The 19,641-nt window shown below is 46.1% G+C and overlaps 1 protein-coding gene across 1 annotated transcript in view; it reads left to right on the top strand.

The window, feature by feature from the left end:
• The window catches only part of SMYD4 (SET and MYND domain containing 4), a 111,854-nt gene that overhangs the window by 6,224 nt on the left and 85,989 nt on the right, over window positions 1-19,641 (top strand). The window contains exon 3 of the mRNA XM_085879331.1: window positions 7,554-7,801. Within this exon, the coding sequence (XP_085735457.1) occupies window positions 7,554-7,801 (248 nt within the window). The remainder of the gene's footprint in view (window positions 1-7,553; window positions 7,802-19,641) is intronic.

The following is a 19,641-nucleotide window of genomic DNA, read 5'->3' as shown; positions in this document are numbered from 1 at the left end:
CAACTAAATTCACGGAACCGGATCAGGGGTGAGTGAAGCGACCCTCCGTGTTCCCCAAATTCGAGCGAGTTAAAAAAAAAAAAAATTCTTCCGAGAAATAAGATGGCGTTTCAAGGCAAACGGGTGCCGGTGGATTAGATATGTGTAGTAATGTAGAATCCATGGCCCGGGACGGTTCTTGTAATTATAATCCATTAGGGAGCTCACCCTCATTTATTGAGCACGAACTTTGCCGGCAAACGGAGTCGCAAGATGGCGGTGCGGCTGCACTTCAGCGCGGCATGAGGCGTGAGCAGGCCGCTATTAATGGCGCAACAAACGGGACGACACGAGGCGAGTGCTTTCAGCCACCGCTTCAAACCATGTGGGCGAGAATCAGGAAGATGAGGCAACTAATGGAGTTGTTAACGCAAATAAATGAGGGTTATCAACGAATGAAAGAACAATTAGGGCAAACCCTGAAAATGGAGACAGTGGAAATAATAACGGGAGCCCGGGTGACTGAAACGTGTAAGACGAGACACGAGGTGAGGACGTCCGAAAAATCAAAAGAGACGAAGATCCAGGAAGAAACTAATAAACATGAAGAGATAAAAAATAAAATGTATAGAGACTCGGGAGATAAAATAATAGAGGAGAGACAGCACGATAAAGACGGGGTTAAGGACGAGCACAGACACATTGAGGTAGTGGAGGACCATGAGGGGGAGCTGGAAGACTGTTTTGTGACCCGGTGCGAGCAGCTGGATAGCCTCCTTCGGGAACGGACCAGGTGGGTTCGGTCGTGTCAAGCGAGTTTGAGGGGGCGAGTGCTGCGAACTGGTTCACGTGCAGCTTGTGGGTTATGGAGACCCCAGGACCCCTAGTGGTGGCGCGAATCCCCAGTGTGATTGTTCCGGTGTGTGTGGTGAAAGGTGTGAGTGCAACCCCGTTTGTGAATGGTATGGTTGCGAGTGTGCCGGAGTGCGTGCCTCCCAGCACACCGTATGTGAGTTGAATCACGTGTGCGAGTGAAAGGGCATGCGTGAGTGAACGGCCGAGTGTGAGAGGGACAGCGTGTGTAAGGTCGCTGTCTGTGAGGGAGATGACGGTGGGCATGCACGAACATGCAGCCGCGTCTGCCGGTGTGAGTGTAATGGCACGGTGTGCGAGTCTCGTGACACACAGGAGTGCGTGTGTAGAATGGAGCTTGAGCACGAGAGCGCGACGACGACGACGGCGACAGAGGGATATAGGCCGAGTAGCGGCCATAGCTATTTCGGGGACCGCGCCGGGTTTACCCAGCGGCGAGCGCGAGGTTCGTGCCGTGCCGTGCACGAGGCCGCCACGTTCGCTTGCGGGAGTGAAACCCGGTCCGTAAACGCCAGCGGTGGATGTTGCCGATCCCGCGGACAGACAAAAGGTAGGCAGGATACAGATTTGGACCGGATGGGTTCTCCACGCGAGCGTGTGTGTGAAGCTCTATGTGGCCTGCGCAGTGTGTTCTGTTCGCAGAGCACACGATGCAGGTCACGGACGGGCTAAGCACATGTGTTCGCGTGGGGAACCCCTCGAAATGCGAGGTTTGCTTTTGGAATGCGAAGGGTGACGTCATGGCTGCACATGTGGTTGGGATCCGGCAGGAGGGTGAATCCCTGCCGGATGGTGCCGTCTGTAGGGAAGAGGTACACGAGCAGCTGCATGACGTCACGGGCAAGGCAAAAGGTGCGCAGGTTGCGAGTTGCCGCGCTGGTACGCGCGCATAAAAAAAAAAGCAAGCCTCGCTTCGGGTGAACAGCATTCCCGGGCAAGCGATGGAAGATCCCCTTCGCTCGGGCACAGGATAACACCAGTTAGGGGGAAGGGTTAGTGTTAGTTAGACCGGCTCCATGGGGCAGGGGTAAGTCCTCATGGAGCCCGTGGAATGGATTAGGTAGAGGGATTTTAGGTGAGATTGAGGATGGGAGATGGAAAATAATATTTGGAGACAGTGACAGACTGTGAGTGTGTAGAGGGGACGTAGCTTAGCTACGTAGTGTTAAAAGGAGCGTGCTGTAGTGTAAGGGACGACGTGGGAGCACGAGTTAGTTAGCGGATTAGCAAGCAGGATGGCAGTGATCAGCGATGTGTGAGTTGTGAAAGGAAACATGTTGAGTGAGTGAGGCCAGCGGGTCTGAGTGAATGGAGCGAATGTGGTATGCATGGTGCGACAACATGTGGTGGTATGCATGTGGTATGCAAGTGCGATGAGTGATTGGGGGGAGGAGCGACTCCCGCCCAAGGGACCCTGGGGTCAGTGTAAAGTGAGTGAGTGAGTTAGTTAAATTGACAAAATGGAAGTCGTTTTGTTGTTGGTGGGAATGTAGGCTCAAAACCTGTTTGAAGGGGTGCAGGAGCCCTGTTGACGGGCTGGGAGCGTGGCTGCGAAAGGTGAGTATGGCTGAGTGGGTACCCCGGGCACCGGGCTAGTCGGCCGTGGTAGGCCAAGGGCCCATGGGGGGGAGGGGAGGGATAGTGTAGTGGGCACGGGTGATCCGCTGATGCGGGGCCCGGGCGCCATTGGCCGAATGGGCAGTGTTGTGGGCACGGGTGACCCTCGGAAAGGGGCCAGGGGCGCCAGCCTGCCACGTGAGCGTTTCAGGGGAGTCGCCAGGGAGGGCACTCCCCGGTGTTTAGGGAGCTGGTAGGCTCGGAGGCAGTGTAGTGCCCGGGGGTGCCATTGTTGGGTTATCGGCAGAGGGTAGTTCCTGCCAAGGGAGCCACGCGTCCCAGCCACGAAGCCGTGTGAGGGCATGGGAAGAAAATTGGGGGGCGAGGCCCGAAATTTGCGAGGACACCAACACAGGCGACAGGAATCTGGGTTGATAGAAACAGAAGATTAAGCGAGAGGCACTTGTTGAAAGCCCCAGGGTAGTTTAACAGTTAAATGGTTAGCGTAGATAGGAAGTGTACCCCTCCGCACCATCCATCCCTTCGCTCTCGTTGTGGGCCGCTGGTCCCACTTTGGGTTGGATCGCTGAACTCCGAGGAGGCCACCCTGAGGCTTTATTGGGCCTCGACACAGGACGCTAGCTCTCCCTTATTCCCCTCCAGCACGGGAACGTAGGGGTTGGGAGTAGGCTCGGTGACACGATAGGTTAGCCGAACAAGGACGATAAAGGGGGTTCGGGGACGATTTATAGAGGGGAAGTAAAAATAAAAACAAACAAAAAAATAAGTTGGGGCTAAATTGATTTTTGACAAATTAAGGGGGTGGGTATTGACAGAGACAGGCAAAGGCGATAGGTTGGGAAGGAGATCGTTAGGTAGGTCCGAGCTCGCCTTCTGAGTGGCCAGCACCACCGCACTCCCTCCACCAACCTCCACTGAAAGGCAAAGGCTGGCCAACTTCATCGGCTGGCTGTGTTGCTGCAAGGCCTGTGCCGGCTGGATCGTCTGCTGGTGTTTTGCTTTAAGGCCTGTGCCGGTCGATCATCTGCCGGCTGTTTGCCACAGCGGCCCTGTTTTGCCATGCCTTGCCTGCACACCTTTGCCATCCATGCCTGCTGCCCATGTCCACCAGCCCCGTTCTGTTTTGCATTCCCCCCCCCCCCACACTTGCTCAATGCCATGTGCGCCAGGATCACCACGCAAATTTGCTGGGACTGCCCTGTAGGCAGCTGCAACACGGAGACTGCGTTTGCGCAGCCCGTGTGCCGTTGTGGTTAACTGCGTTAATTTCAAAAGGGGGAGGCCTTGGACTGTGTGTAAGCAGCCGGCCACATTCCCTGTCACCTGCAGTGGTTGTGACTTTTGTTTCTTCTTTGCAGAGTCCATCGATCCTGGGCCATGGTTTTGTGTAAGATTTGTAAGGTTAAGTTGTGTATTGTATATGAGTGGTCCCCCGGCATGTAAGTCTTAGCGCCGGCAATTTATTTAAGTCGTCCGTTTGAGTGGGTTTGTTTAGTTAGTTACTCAGCCCGTAGGTTATTTATTTTGGGGACACGAATACCATGAATGTCACACTCAGGGATCCGAAGATAAACTGTACTTGGGGAGAACTTACACATGATGGCACACTAAAATTCGACGACTCGGGACGAGTCTGTAAAAAGGGGAGGGGGTAGTGTTATGGCTGTGGAAATTCGCAATACACCATCAAGGACCTTAGATCAGTTATGACGACAAGTAATTGTGTAGTTAGATTTCCCCACCATTGTTTAGAGGGAATTTCCGTGTTCACAGGGCTGTGATCCTTTGAGTTAGCCATTTTTCTTTTCTCTATCATTATTTTGGACCAATCATCCCCAACAACCAAATTGCCACCACCAACATCATTCCCAAACAACTGCAACTCAAGCATCACCACCTTCGCCTCTTTACCTCCACAACTCCACCCCGCAAACATCGCTTCACCACCATTCTCAAACGACGCCTGCCAGCAACCAAATCGCCACCACCAACACCCTTCCCAAACCACTGCAGCAAACTCCCACCACCGCAGCCTTTCTACCACACGTCGTGCCATGGGCTGTGAATGCGTTCCTTTCGCCTCGAAAAGCGGATCAGCAATGCGTCACGCCTCCTTTTCATCCATCCAATGACTGAGCATCGGGTGGTATAGCCCCGCCCCCGAACCCACTGTGATCCAGAAATTTGCATAGACGCCCCTCCCCCGGCCTATATAAGCGCGAGCACAAAGCAGCAGTGCGTCGAGAATCAAGCGATCAAGTGGGAGCAGTGGAGTGGCAGCAGCAGTGGAGTGTCGACAGTGAAGTGGGAGCGGCGGAGTGTCGGCGGGCAGTCAAGCGGCAGTGCAGTGTCGGTAGAGAAGTGGCAGCAGCAGTGTCGGCGGGGCAGTCAAGTCTGCAGTGTCGGCGGGGCACTCGAGTCGGGAGACGGAGCTCGAAGCCGACGGGAAAGGCAGACGGGGAGCGTCGGAGAGAGCTCGCCGGCCACGCCAGGGGCACGAAGCCAGGCGCAGCTATGCTGACATTGCGGCTTGCCCGCCATCGCGCCACGAGGGCGCGGGTAAGACCCTTCGGTCTCGTGGACCTGGCCGCTCCTCCAGGTGCCACGCGCATTAGGCCCACGGGCCCAGTCTGACTCCCTTGTCTATGAGGGGGTCTTTTCTTGCTTTTTCTTTGAATGCGTGTTGTGGCGCCGAGTCCCGTAAGTAGAATTGTTTAAGTGCATGTAAATAAACATTGCTTTATTCAGTTGTAACTCTTGCTTGTAAATTGCATTCCTACTGTATGGCTGTGAATACGTGCTTGCCTTGTCTGAGTGCATAATAAATGTGCTTATCGAACTGTTCCCCGTTTCGTTGCGTCCTTTCCTTTGTTTGAAAGTTCCATCTTGCATCACGGAAGGAATTAGTAGAGGGGTGTAATCACCTGGTAAATAATCACGTCCGTCGGGGCCGGTGATAACACCGCTAGGTTATCACTGAAGCACGGAACGGACGCTTAAGCAGTTCGTGTCCTCGGCCGGCCAGCGGCGAGGTATGATCGCCCGGTTAACTACCCGTGCAGGTACTTAGGTAGGTCGAGTTTGGCGAACAACCCTATCCTGCGTGGTTGGCCGATTGGCACGATTGTGGTGGGGTCGAAAGACCCACCCGTGACTCGCTCCTGGCGGTAGTTTCAAGGAGGGTCACGACTGAATTGTCCGTTCCGGTGGGCGACGCGGTCGCGATTTGAGTTGCATGACCGATCGCACGCCGGGCGGACCGAAATTCGTAACAATATATTATAGGCATTCAATAATATGAGTGCGGAAAGTGGAAAAAAGACTTTATCGTTAAGAAATCGTTGTGGCCTGTTCCAAGTCAACTCAAATTTGAGCAGGCCAAAAAACATGGTGGCTGTAGACCCCAGCGAGGTTACCTGGGATACGCCTTAAGACCCCAGAGAGCGAGGTGGCCAAGGATCGTTTGAAGGATATAATTAAATAAGGTCGTTAATCATCTTCAAAAGGGGTGGTTTAATTAACCCAAACACCTAATTTTCAGTCATGCACTTCCTTGGAGATTTTGTTGTTTGCATTCAATGTTTCAGGCTGCTCCGTTTTATGGTTTTGGAGTTATGGAAGAGACACACTGACATGCACGCACACGCACACACACATTGACATTTATTGGTGTAGATATATGAACAATTTGTTCCATATTTAATCATAGGTAAACAGGCGTTAACATCGGATTGAACACAATACTGTACACCTAACAGCCACTTGTGAAGAATTTTTCACAGCCATAATGCATAATATACAGTGCCTTCAGAAAGTATTCACACCCCTTTATTGTTGTTTTTTCACATCTTGTTGTTGAACAAACAAATTTAAAAAAAACTTTGTCACCAATATACATAAAATAATATCCCATAATGTCAAAGTCGAATTTTTTTTTTTTTTTAATTTTTACAAATTCATTAAAAATGAAAAGTTGAAATGTCTTGTGTCAATAAGTATTCAACACCTTTGCTATGATACTCCAAATTGAGCTCAGGTGCATCCAATTTCCTTTTGTCATCTTTGAGATGTCTCTACAACTTGATTGGGGTCCATCTGTGGCCCATTCAATTGATTGGACATGATTTCGAAAGACACCTAAATTTCTATATAAGGTCCCACAGTTGGCAGTGCATGTCAGAGTAGAAACTCTAACCATGAAGTCGAAGGAACTGTCTGTAGAACTCCGAGATAGACTTGTGAGCCATAGATATTGGGAAGGGTATAAAACAATTTCTAGAGTGTTGTAAGTTCCCAAGAGCACAGTGAACTCCATCATTAGGAAATGGAAAGAACATGGAACTACTCAGAGTCTTTCTTGAGCTGGCTGTCTGACCAAACTGTGCAACCGGGCAAGAAGGACCTTGGTCAGGAAGGTGACCAAGAAAACAATGACCACTCTGACAGAACTACAGAGTTCCTTGGTTGACATTGGGAGAACCTGCTGGAAGGACATCAGTTTCTGCAGCACTTCACAAATGCAGGCTTTATGGGAGCGTGGCCAGATGGAAGCCACTCCTGAAGAAGAGGCACATGACAGCACGCTTGTAATTTGCAAATAGTCAGGGATGTTAGGGCATTATAGGGACTGTTTGGTTCAGATTCTTCCAAAAGCACCAAATTTGGCCCATATGTCGCCCATGCCATACTTTTTCGATTTTATACGGGCACCCCCTGGGGCCACCATATTGGCGAAATCCAATTATGGCCACCATCCGGGTTTAGAGGTCAATCGTAGTTAAAAACCAAAGGCCTAGAATCATGAATAATACCACTTTTTAGGTGTTTTCGGGGTCACGGAATCTGATTCTGATTTTATTTCAACGATTTGAGGTCAAGGTAACCCGAAAGGTCATTTTGGAATACTTTTTAAGGGAATACCTTTTAAGGGCACTCACTATAAAAAGGAATACTTTTTAAGGGCACTCACTGTACCTTGGTATTGCAAGTGCAAATGACAAAGAAGATAGATTTCATAGCTGGAAAATAGTGTGTTATTCTCATTGGTCTTGGAGACTGTAACGGAATTTGACCATATTTTCAAAATACGTGCATACATTGAGTGTTTCTTTTGTGTGCACCAGGATGGTCGTACCACTTCTGGATGGGTCGAGAGCAAATCTGTGGCAGGAGCCTCTGCTGCTGTTGATCTAAGACACAATGGTGTCCGAGGTCGCCATTTGGTGTTGAAGCAGCCAGTAAAGGCTGGAGAACTGCTCTTGATTGAACCAGCCTATGCCTTTGTGTCAGCGCCTGATGCGAGTGGCCATTGCGATTTCTGTCTTCGCTTGGTACATTCTGGGATACTATGCCCTGACTGTGGCTCATTGTGGTATGATTTTTACTTGTTTAAGTATTTTTTTTTAAATTTGAAGAGCTATGTAACACATGAGCCATATTATTGTCTCTCCCAACCCCAGCACCTCCAACCCAACAACTCCAATCTTCACCTTTCTTGCTTCTTTCTCTGTTCATTGCCTTGTTCATTGTTGCTTCGACTCCATCCTATTCATAAAAAAAATTTCACCTTTCATTATGTTCATCTCCACCATTCACTCCTATTGCATTCTCTCATATATGACTGTGGTTGTGCTTTCTTACAAGAACAATGACAAATCTTTTACTACATGCTGTATTTGTCCCCACCTCTGACTTTCTCCTCTGACACCTTCCTACTCTTCCACCCTGCTTGCTCCTGTTTCCCCTGAGTCTCCTTTCCTAAGGAATAAATGCATCAATTTATATCCAACTGTGCAGGTATAGCATCACCTTGCCTGTGTCCCCACCTCCCCTGTCCACCCCCCCCAACCACCACTGCCCATGCGCCCCCACCATCCCTGCCCGCGCTTTAAGTTTAATCTCCAAACTGATCGATCTCTCCATTCAGGTTGCTTGGTTATCTCCAAAAGTTAGTTGTTTAACAAATCTTTTGTTTGCAGGATATCCCAGATTCACAATCTCCAATCCTGGTTATTTTTGTATTCTGTTCATTATGATGGTTGTGTTGCAGTCTATATCAGTTCTAAGCTGCCTTTTCCTTCATCCATACCTTTCCCCTTCCCACTCTCCAACAATCCCTATGGCATATCACTAGATCCATGTCCCTCTCCATAATAATGTCCTCTCTCCATAATGCCGACATGTGTGCATGGTCTACCACCTTTCCAATTGTGATGACTGTATGATGCACTCACTCTCAGCCAATTATCACTCCCTCCTAGCCTCCCATTCTAACTCATTTCCTCATACTGTATGTGATGTTTTCAGCTGTCACAATTCTAGCTCATTTAATGTTGATCCTCACACCACTGTCCATGGTATTGTGCCACTCATGCTTTTTTGTGACAATTCTGGTGTCATCCATTTTGGATTACCAACACATTATTTTTATCCCCCGCCGCGTGGCGGAAGGGGGATATTGTTGCCACCCAGGGCGTCCGGCTGTCCGTCCGTCCGTCCGTCTGTCCGGGCGTCAACATTTATAGCTGTGAGTGCGATAACTCATAAACTGTTCGCCATATCGATTTGAAATTTGGGTCACACATGAACCACCTGAAAAGGAAGAACCCTATTGATTTTGGGCGTGGCCGGATCCAAGATGGCCGACTGGGGCGGCCATCTTGAAAACATGTTTTTTCACCATATCGATTTGAAATTTGGGTCACACATGTACCACCTGAAAAGGAAGAAGCCTATTGATTTTGGGCGTGGCCAGATCCAAGATGGCCGACTGGGGCAGCATCAACATTTATAGCTGTGAGTGCGATAACTCAAACTGTTCACCATATCGATTTGAAATTCGGGTCTCACATGTACCACCTGAAAAGGAAGAACCCTATTGATTTTGGGCGTGGCCAGATCCAAGATGGCCGACTGGGGCGGTTGTCCGGCTGGCTTCCCCATCTCTGATGGTATATTTCTTATTTGCTGCCAATCGCTCATGCTCTTCCTCTGCTCCCCTTGGCTCCTTCTCATCATTTAAGTGTCCGTTTTCTTGGTGATCTTCAGGGATTCACCCAGGTGAATTCAACCAACTGCATTGGTAGTGGTACAGGTCGAATCATAGTAGCAAATGATATTTGGAAAGTTTACTTAGAGAATTTGAAAAACAGGTACAGGATATTGGGTATCCAACTGAAAGAAAAAGTTGTGAGGTAATGTTTTGTGATATTCATCTGAGAATAGGAAATGGAATATAATTCATGAGTAGAGCAATAGATGCCAAGCTATGGTTGGAAGAGTAGGGTTTGCAGTGAGCTTTTGTGCTTATGTAGCAATGGGAATCATTTCAGGGGTAAAGGAAGTGGTTTCAGAATGGTGGCCATTGGCTAAATAGAAAGGGGGTAGAAAGGTTTGTGGCAAGAAACAGGGATTTTCTTGGGCTAGAGGAGAGTGAAGAGGCTAAAGGCCCAGTCACACCTTGACGTTTTAGCCAGCTTATGCCGATTTTTGGAAAATTTGTCTAAAATGCTGGCACACGTCGAAGACGTTATGGGTAAGTTTTGGAAACATTGAGAGCACGCTGAAAAACACTGCCATATGTCGTAGTACGGTGGCTTTCATCGTTTTACTTTGCGGTTGTCCTCAAATTTTAGCATGCTTGAAATTTTACAACTTATGCCAGCGTATGACTCACAAGTTCCGCTACGCTGGCCATAAGTTGTAGGCACGTTATGCGATCGTTGACACATGTCGACACACGTTAATTGTAAGTTAATCATAAGTGGAAACACGTCGAGGTAATGTTTAGCGTACCGAAACTTATTTCTAGCCTATGAGTAACGTGTTGTAGGCACGTTACGTGATCGTCGACACACGTTACTTGGATGGTACTCGTAAGTCGAAACACGTCAATGTAATGGTTAGCGTCAATGATTTAAATTAATTATATTATATTATATGATAACCGCACTAGAAATCGAAGTGTCAACATCACCGTCATACCGAAGAAAAAAAAAAAACCAGGGAGTCTGGAACACTGATGCTAACCATTACATTGATGTGTTTCGACTTATGAGAAACTTACAAGGAACTTTTGTCGACGTGTGCCAACGATCGCATATCGTGCGTACAACTTATTCCCATTGCATGCAGAACGTGTGAGGCATACAGCAAGTACGTCGTAAAATGTTAACATGTTTAAAAGTACAAGACGTATTCCACTTACTACGAACTATGATCGCGTACTTTAGCGTTCTATTCACATATACCAAACTTACCCGTACCGTATGCGACGTGCGCCAGCGTTTTAGATGCATTTTTCAGAGGTCGGCTTACGCTGGCAAGATCGCCAAGGTGTGACTGCGATGTTGACACTTCCATTTCTCCGGCGGTTATGATTTGAATCATTGTGCGGCAGCCTTTTAATAGGCTACGCCACATGATCGTCGGCGATACGTGCAGCGCGCTATGCATAAGTTAGACTATCGTTGGGCATAGGTTGTGAACGCCGACAACAGGCTAAGCATTCGTTGGTATAAGTTATCTATAAGACAACGAAACGTTCTGTGTCCATTACTAATATGTTATGCATACGACCAACTAGTTATGAATACGTCCGAATCTTTTAAAAAAACATCAAAAGTTCAGCGTAAGCCAGTGTTTTACAAACATTTTGATACGTTGCCATTGCTGGCTAAAACGTCAAGGTGTGACTGGGCTTTAAAAGGGGAGAAACTGCAACTCATGAGGTGATTTAGTGAAGGCAGGCAGGAAAAATAATTATCGGAAGGAAAAACCTTTTTTAAAAACTGGAGGGCTGTGATCTGAGATCACTGATGGTTCCTGGTATAGCCAACTCGTAATATTAGCCAATTGGTAGCACTTGAAATTCTGCCTCATCGACTATAAATTGATTGTGTGTGTGTGTGTTTGTGTGCTTTTTGTATCTATTAATTATGTAGTCTATTAATTAATTATGTACTATTGCAATGTACCTTTTGACCCTTTAGACTGCTGAGACCCCTTTGACATTTGAAGAGCCTTTAAGACCCTCAAGACCACAAAGACCTGAAAGACCTCCTAGTTATTATTATTGTTTGGGTTCCAAGGCTTCCAACCTATTGTTTTTGGTCAGACCCCCAAGGCCGTAAAGCAAAACCCCCAAGGAGGTTGTTGTGGCAGTTTTGGCCACCTTAAAACTGAAAGAACCTTTAGTTTGGTTTAAGCTGTTGATTGAGTTACAAATATCAGACAAATAGTGGGGTGGCTTAGCCCAAATATTCAAAAGAATTGTGCATTTTGTGATACAAGCACCAAATTTGGCACAAATGTACATTAATATGTTGCAAACATTTTCAGATATTGGGCCACTTGAAATTCTCTCTTTATGTCCGCCATATTGGATTTCCAAATGGCCGCCACTTGAAATCTACATTTGCTATTATCTCTGGACGTAATGCAGCTATTGACTTGATTCTGGTATCTAAATGTATGTTTTTGGGGGCAAGGAATCCAATGGTACCATTTTCAACTTAATATTATCTATCACAGTCTGTTATATAATTTTATTTGGAAATTATCTCGGCAAATATTGGATTCAACACAATACTTTGAAAAGAATGTCTTAGTTCTGTAAATATAAATAAAAAAAAACTATACTAAATCACGAGTAACAACTCAGACAAGCTCATATATACTGGCAGTCTAAAATATATATTCATATCCCATTAGGAAACAAAGTGACCCATTCATTTGTGTTTTTCAGATGCATATTTTATGTAACATTACATTCATATTGTCAATAAATACCAAACATGCATAATCCCCTTTTCCTCGACCCTTTAAGCCATCTTTTGTGTTTCTAGAGTACAGAAATTTCTTGTATAGGCTTCTATCTGTCTTGTTTCCTTAACAATGCACTGTAGCATGTCTTGAACAATGTTTACAAACATGACTCCACTACACGTCTTTAATCACAGCCCTGACCCAAATAAAAGAGTCGAGAGGCTGCATGTGTGTTGACCCACATCAACTGTGTTCCTGTGGGCATCCCATGTCTTGCGCACAAGAAGAGCACATCAAGTGACTGCAGCAGCACTGTACATCCTGCAACACCGTGCCTACAACCACTACTGTCTGGGAGAAACCAGGGATGCAGAGGACCTTCCGGAGTTTGAAGACTGGTGTTGCCAGAGAGGAGAAGACATCCCCCAGTTCCACTACTGGGCAACTGTGCTGGAACTAGAACTGTTGGTTCTAGTGTATGTGCGTTCTCTCAGGCAGGGATCGTTAATAATGTACCTCGACGCTCTGACAGAGCTGGTCCCCTGGTTCCATGCACTGGATCACACCCACTATGCTAGGTGGATACCAGTGCACCTGAAGGACATGGCCGAACTCACCATCAAACACCCAGATGTAGCCAGGAAATTCAGGGAAAGCCACTTCACCGTTCAGAAAAAAACAGAAGGTGTTCTCTTCAATCCCGATTGACCAGGCACATGAGCAGAATAATGCCTGCATCAAAGGAGACGGTGGAGCAGTTGGGCTCACTGACAACCCTAGTGCCCTACGTCACTGGATGGTTGCGGGACCAGAAGTTGCCAGGGTGATCGAAGAATTCCAGGATGGGAAGCAACACTGGAGATGGCAAACAGCAGACACACGTCATCATGATCAGACGCCAAGTGTACAGGCCTCATTTGTGAAAGATGTTCGCTCTCTCGTCGGTGTCATGGAGGAGATGGGCAACCCATTCGAGGAGGAGAGTCAGGATGTAGTCAAACTGGACACAAAGGAGATCGCAGATCCTGCTGCTGTGGAGACCGTGATGAATGCCAAGAGGATTGGCCAAGAGCAGTTCGAGGCTTTCACCAGAGAGTGTCTGTTGGACAGAACAAAGGTAGTGGACGCACCCATTCCTCGTAACAAGCTGAAGGTGTTCAGTACTTCCACTCCAAGAAGCCAGAGCATAGGTCAGCAACAGCTCGCCTCCATCAATAATGACCATGAACTCTTTGCACGCCTGTACATTGGCTGCCAGACGAGGGATGGAAACCTTGAGGAGTTCTTTTGTCACGAGAATCAGTCATGTCCTCCTGCATTGTCTGATAGTGGAAGCCTCTGCACTGGTACCAAGAGTGATCTCCTCACATGCTTGGAAGAAGTCTCCGACGCAAAGACAGAGACTCCTGTCATGCCCTGTATTGTGCTTGATGGAGCAGCCATCATCCAGATGCTGAAGCCGGCTGCATCAAAGATCTTTGAAGAGTATGCACAACAGATCTTCATCCCATATATGTCCACGAAGCTGCAAACAGTGTCACGCCTGGATCTGGTCTGGGATACTTACCTTGCTGATTCACTGAAAGGTAGTACACGTGCAAAGCGGGGACAAGGTGTGCGGAGACGTGTGGTGGCTGCCGCAGCCATATCAGGGAACTGGCAGAACTTCCTACGAGTGGACAGCAACAAACCGAGCTGTTCAGGTTCCTCTCAGCAGCTCTCATGGAATGGTTTGACCAGGAGGACAAGCAACTCGTCATTACTGATGGAGAGGCAGTGCTCAGCAAGCCACTACTGCCAGATCTGACCTCACTCGCCCCATGTAACCATCAAGAAGCTGACAGTCGGATGTTGCTGCATGCATCTCACGCAGTCCAGCATGGACACCATGCAATACTCATCCGGACTGTAGACACCGATGTTGTGGTGCTGGCAGTGTCCCTGGCACAGGGGTTGCAACCAGAAGACAAACTGTGGCTGGCATTCGGAACATGCCAGAGTTTCCGATACCTTGCAGCACACGAAATAGCAGCTGGATTGGGACAAGAGAAGGCTCGTGCACTGCCAATGTTCCACCCTCTAACTGGATGCGACACTGTGTCTAGTTTTCATAGACATGGCAAGAAGACTGCGTGGGCAGTCTGGACGGTACTGCCAGAACTCACTGAGGCGCTGCTGCTGCTGTCCTCTGCACCTTGTGACATACCAGACGATGCAATGCGCATCATCGAGAGGTTCGTGATCCTGTTGTATGATCAAACCAGCAAATGCACAGACATTGACAAGGCCAGGAGGAAACTCTTCGCAAGGAAGAACAATGTGCAGCTCATCCCTCCAACGAAGGCAGCTCTGGAGGAACATGTCAAGAGGGCAGTGTATCAAGGTGATCATGTGTGGGGTCAGATACTGCTGCCAGCACCAGAGCTCCCTCCACCAACCAACTGGGGTTGGTCAAGGACTGGAGAAGGACAGTACACACCTTACTGGACCAGGCTAACTGAGGCAGCTCACAGCTGCATTGAGCTGGTTTCTTGCAAGTGCAAGAAAGGGTGTGTGAGGCGCTGCAAGTGCAAAAAGGCTGCCCTTCAGTGCAAAGCCCTCTGTATGTGTGAAGGGGACTGCACATGACGATGAGTCAACAACATACATGTACTTGTGGCAATGCTGAACTTGTTAACATGACACTTTATGTACACGTATCTTCAGTACCGGTATATACCAAGCCTCAGATACCAGTACACCTAGCCTCAAATACTAGACCATGTAGCATGTCAGTATTATACCTAAGGCATTTACAGAACTAAGACATTCTTTTCAAAGTATTGTGTTGATTCCAATATTTGCCTAGATAATTTCCAAATAAAATTATATAACAGACTGTGATAGATAATATTAAGTTGAAAATGGTACCATTGGATTCCTTGCCCCCAAAAACATACATTTAGATACCAGAATCAAGTCTATAGTTGCATTACGTCCAGAGATAATAGCAAATGTAGATTTCAAGTGGCGGCCATTTTGAAATCCAATATGGCGGACATAAAGAGAGAATTTCAAGTGGCCCAATATCTGAAAATGTTCGTAACATATTAATGTACATTTCTGCCAAATTTGGTGCTTGTATCACAAAATGCACAAAAGGTTTGCTATGCTGCTACACTAAAACATTCGTGCACAAGAGGAAGTTTTAGCCTGGAGCAATATCACAAACAGAAGAACTTAAACTTAGAGTTTAGCGCGTATATATATATATATATATATATATATATATATATATATATATATATATATATATATATATATATATATATATATATATATATATATATATATATATATATATATATATATATATATATATATATATATATATATATATATATATACATATGTGATCCCTCCAGGGTGTGATTTATACATCAAAATTAATTAACTGAACAAAGAGAGGCCTCTTGGAGAAACAACAGATGGAACCGAGTAAGGTTAAAATCGCAAGCACAGGATGAAAAACGGTCTGTTATCGGAGTTTGCTTATTGCCCCGGTGAAAGTATTTGATTCCTTGCTGCTGGCCCAGATTGCGAGCAGACTGATAAGGTTTTACAAGGTTTTTACGACTACAGAGGAATGTGTGTATTCTGCCTCTCTACTAGCTTTCCCAGAATATATTTATTAAATTCTTTCTCAAAGCACTAACTGAAGCTATTTGGAATTTTACCTCGTTCTAAATTCAATCAACAATTCAGTTTCCCACACCGTAAAGACCAATGAAAATTTGGTCTATTGGACCAACGGGCCCCCAAGTAATGAAAACAAACGGGAACCATAATTAATCGTTCAAAAAATTAAAGAATTAAAAAATAAAAATGGAAAAATTAAATAATTAGGAATTGGAAAAAGTTAAATCATTGAAAATTGAAAAATAAAAATAAAAATCAATAAACAATTCAGTTTCTCGCAATTCCCCCATTTTGTTCATACAGAACAACACCAGGCTTTGTTCCATGAAGACAAACCTACAGAATTAAATTTGGCATTGGCTAGCGGGAGGCCCGTTTCCACCTTGTCACCCAGACTTGCGCTCTGTGGTGGGTCGACACCTTAGCCAGTGGATGCAACCCTCGGGAACCACCACCTCTCCATGCTGTCTCGTTCCACAGAGTTTGAGTGCTGAGGCAATCTGGAAGAAACGAATCCTGTGCACACCAAACATTTACATCCAATAGGCAATCGCTTTTTTCAATTATACTAATCAGCTTTTATTTGAGCAAGCGCTCAAATTCTTTTTTCCCCTTCAGTTTTTAAGATATCTTTATTGTCCCACATCTCTTCATCACAATCATCCATCTGTTTTTAGTTCTTTAGCAACAATTGTTGAATTCTTTCAAATGGGCTTTCGTCAGTCCCAAGGGCACGAGTGTCTGCACTTTTGTGTTTTCCATAAAATACCACCAACACAGTGTCTCGACTCAATTTTATACTAGCTTCTTCATTTTCTGGGTTTTCTGGATCTTCTGGATCTTCATGGTCGCCATAGTTGCTCAAAGATGGTCAGTCCAGGGAAACTTCATGTGCCACCATCGTTGTTACTGTGGCAAATTTTCTCTCACACACACACACACACACACACACACACACACACACACCGATTATTGCTCTTATGCACGCTATGATGACAAGCGACGAATATCATGAGTCCAATGAACAATACATGGAGTACCCAGGTTCCCCATCCACCAAACATCTTTTCCACCAAGATCCGTACCCCCCTTCCTTAAAATAGTCATGGTACTTTGCAGCTATCTTCCTTACGTGTATTACCACATCATGGATATGCACCATTTGACGCTACTTTAGCATATGTCCCATTTATGCCCTTCCGGTTATCTGCCATGTAATTATGGTACCATCCGGCTCCGCAATAATCGATTTCCTCAAATGGGATCACCGTTAACGGCAGTCCTGTTCGTGAAGAGTGTGGGAGGTGGGCACATACCCAACACTTTGCCTTATTTTCCTTCATTGCGTAATTGTGCGACAGGGTCAAAAAGGTGTTTATCTCATACACTCCTTTCTCATGCAATTGGTCCCGATATTTACCTTCTGCCCTGCGCACCCTGTCACAGCGCATTTCTTGTTTCCCCTGCTTTAGACCTACCAAACATTCTGCTCTCCATGGCATTCCCATAATGCCCTCACTGTCTCTTATCATCCATATTATCACGATTATGCACATGCTAATCAGAAGCACTGCTCCATATGTCATGAACCCCCAGTAACGTTCTTCCCACTTGCAGGTTTCCTCTCTTCTCTTTCGACTTCCTGTATGCTATTTTGCAGTGAGATGCGTGAGTCCATGATCGCTTACCTTTGCACTTGACAGCTGTGTGGGTGAGTGATTCAAATCGTTAAAGCTCATTCACATTAACTAATTCCTCATTTAAACATGTCATGGTAACCATGGTGACCAGTTACCTTGACTCGTGGTTCATAAAGTTGTCAGACACATGGCTGGAATTACTCCTTTCCTGACCATCACATGTGATTCTAATTCCTTCTCATCATCTCACATGGAGGACATACATCCTACAACCTTTCTCCACCCAAATGCCAACCATGGGTGGTGGGCACCATATTGGTCAGGAAGCCAAACAGGGGAGAAAGAGTTAAAAGTTGGCCATTTTAACTCACCCTGTATAACAAGCACAGTGTAATCAAATCATTGGACTTATATTCCACAGACTGAGATGAAACAATCTGTTCCTCGGATTAATTAAATTGACTGACCCTTTTTGAGTCATCCAAAGACACCATTAATACTGTTACGGATTTGGAAACCTTGTGCACACAAACAGCCAGAGTCCCCGTAGTTCAGTTATTTCGATAAGTATGTGTACAGTTAGAATCCCTCCTTTGGTCTATTAGGAATTTCGTGTGTGCGCTACGAGTTATTTTTTTAGTTAGGTTTTTACAACAACTACTACTACTACTACTACATCCACTACAACAACGCCACCTTCCCTCACTCGACCCAGTCGCCATTGCCCACGTGTTTTTGGCTGAGGGCGTGGGCGGAGCCTCCGTCGCTTCAGATCGAGGCTCCTCCCCAAGGAAGGGCATGGACCATTTCCTCCAGCCAATGAGCGGAGGGCGAGCATGACACGCACGCCCCAGCCAATCGGGAGGTGACCACGAGTCGTCCGACAACTCCTCGTCCAATCAGGAAGCGAGTGGGAGGAGAAGAGACCCCTCCCACCTGAGAAGAGTAGAGTGGTTGTCTGGACCAGTGTTTGGCAGATAAGAGATGCCGTAGGTTGTTCATTTGGTCCGGCGCGGCTTTAGTAACTTCCGCTCGGTTACACCGGATCTGAGTCGGTGGTCGTGACTCGATTCGGACAAAGTCGGTCGAGGGTGTGGTTTTCCCTGGTAGTTGGACGACTTGGGTATTTAGGTATATTGAAATTAGGCAATTAACCCTACCCCACGCTGTCCAAATATTGGCGACCACGGTCCGCTAAGGGACCCATGAACTCTCGGACTTTTCCGAGAGTCACGACCTAAATTTCGGGTGCTCGGTGGGAGACGACTCCACTGCTCCACCTAGTGGTCGTTTATCGCCACCGAACCCCGGCCCACAACAATACAACTTCAAATTTTGAAAGTAGTCAGCACGAACCGACACATACCATTTTATCCTTCCTGATCACCATCGGAAATGCAATGCCAAACTGGCCCAGATTGCCAGCAAACAGATAAGGTTTTACAAGGTTTTTACGACTACAGAAGAATGTGTGTATTCTGCCTCCCTACTAGCTTTCCCAGAATATATTTATTAAATTCTTTCTCAAAGCACTAACTGAAGCTATTTGGCATTTTATCTCATTCTAAATTCAATCAACAATTCAGTTTCCCACACCGTAAAGACCAAGGAAGATTTGGTCCATGGACCAACGGGCCCTCAAGTAATGAAAACAAACAGGAACCATAATCATAAAAAAATTAATGAATTAAAAAAGAAAAATGGGGAAATTAATTGCGAATTAAAAAAAAATTGAAAATTGAAAAATATAAATAAATAATTGAAAAATGGAAAAAAATCATTGAAAATTAAATAATTGAAGAATTAAATAATAATCATTGAAAAAATAAATAATGGAAAAATTATTCTTCAAAAAGCAGGACATCACAGACACCAAGATTAAACACTTAATGCCTCCCTCCGGGACCACAAAAACATTCAATAACAACCTTGGAGTTCAAAGAATATGATGGAAGAGATTGAAGTGAAACTTTGTGATTAATGAGGACATACTTTAATGAGGAGAGAAATTGGAGCACTGGACTCGAAGGCGACAAGATTTATAGGTGTGATCGGAGGAAGTGCAGAAATCGGTGTAAAAGATAATATATTGATATCCCTCGTCGTACTTCCTTGGCACAACTGAATT

Source organism: Eptatretus burgeri, chromosome 4 (genome assembly GCF_056783735.1).
Source record: "Eptatretus burgeri isolate ZD-2024b chromosome 4, Ebu_testis_v1, whole genome shotgun sequence".
NCBI lineage: Eukaryota > Metazoa > Chordata > Myxini > Myxiniformes > Myxinidae > Eptatretus > Eptatretus burgeri.
The sequence above is the reverse complement of the archived record's forward strand: the minus strand, read 5'-3'. Positions and strand labels throughout refer to the sequence as shown.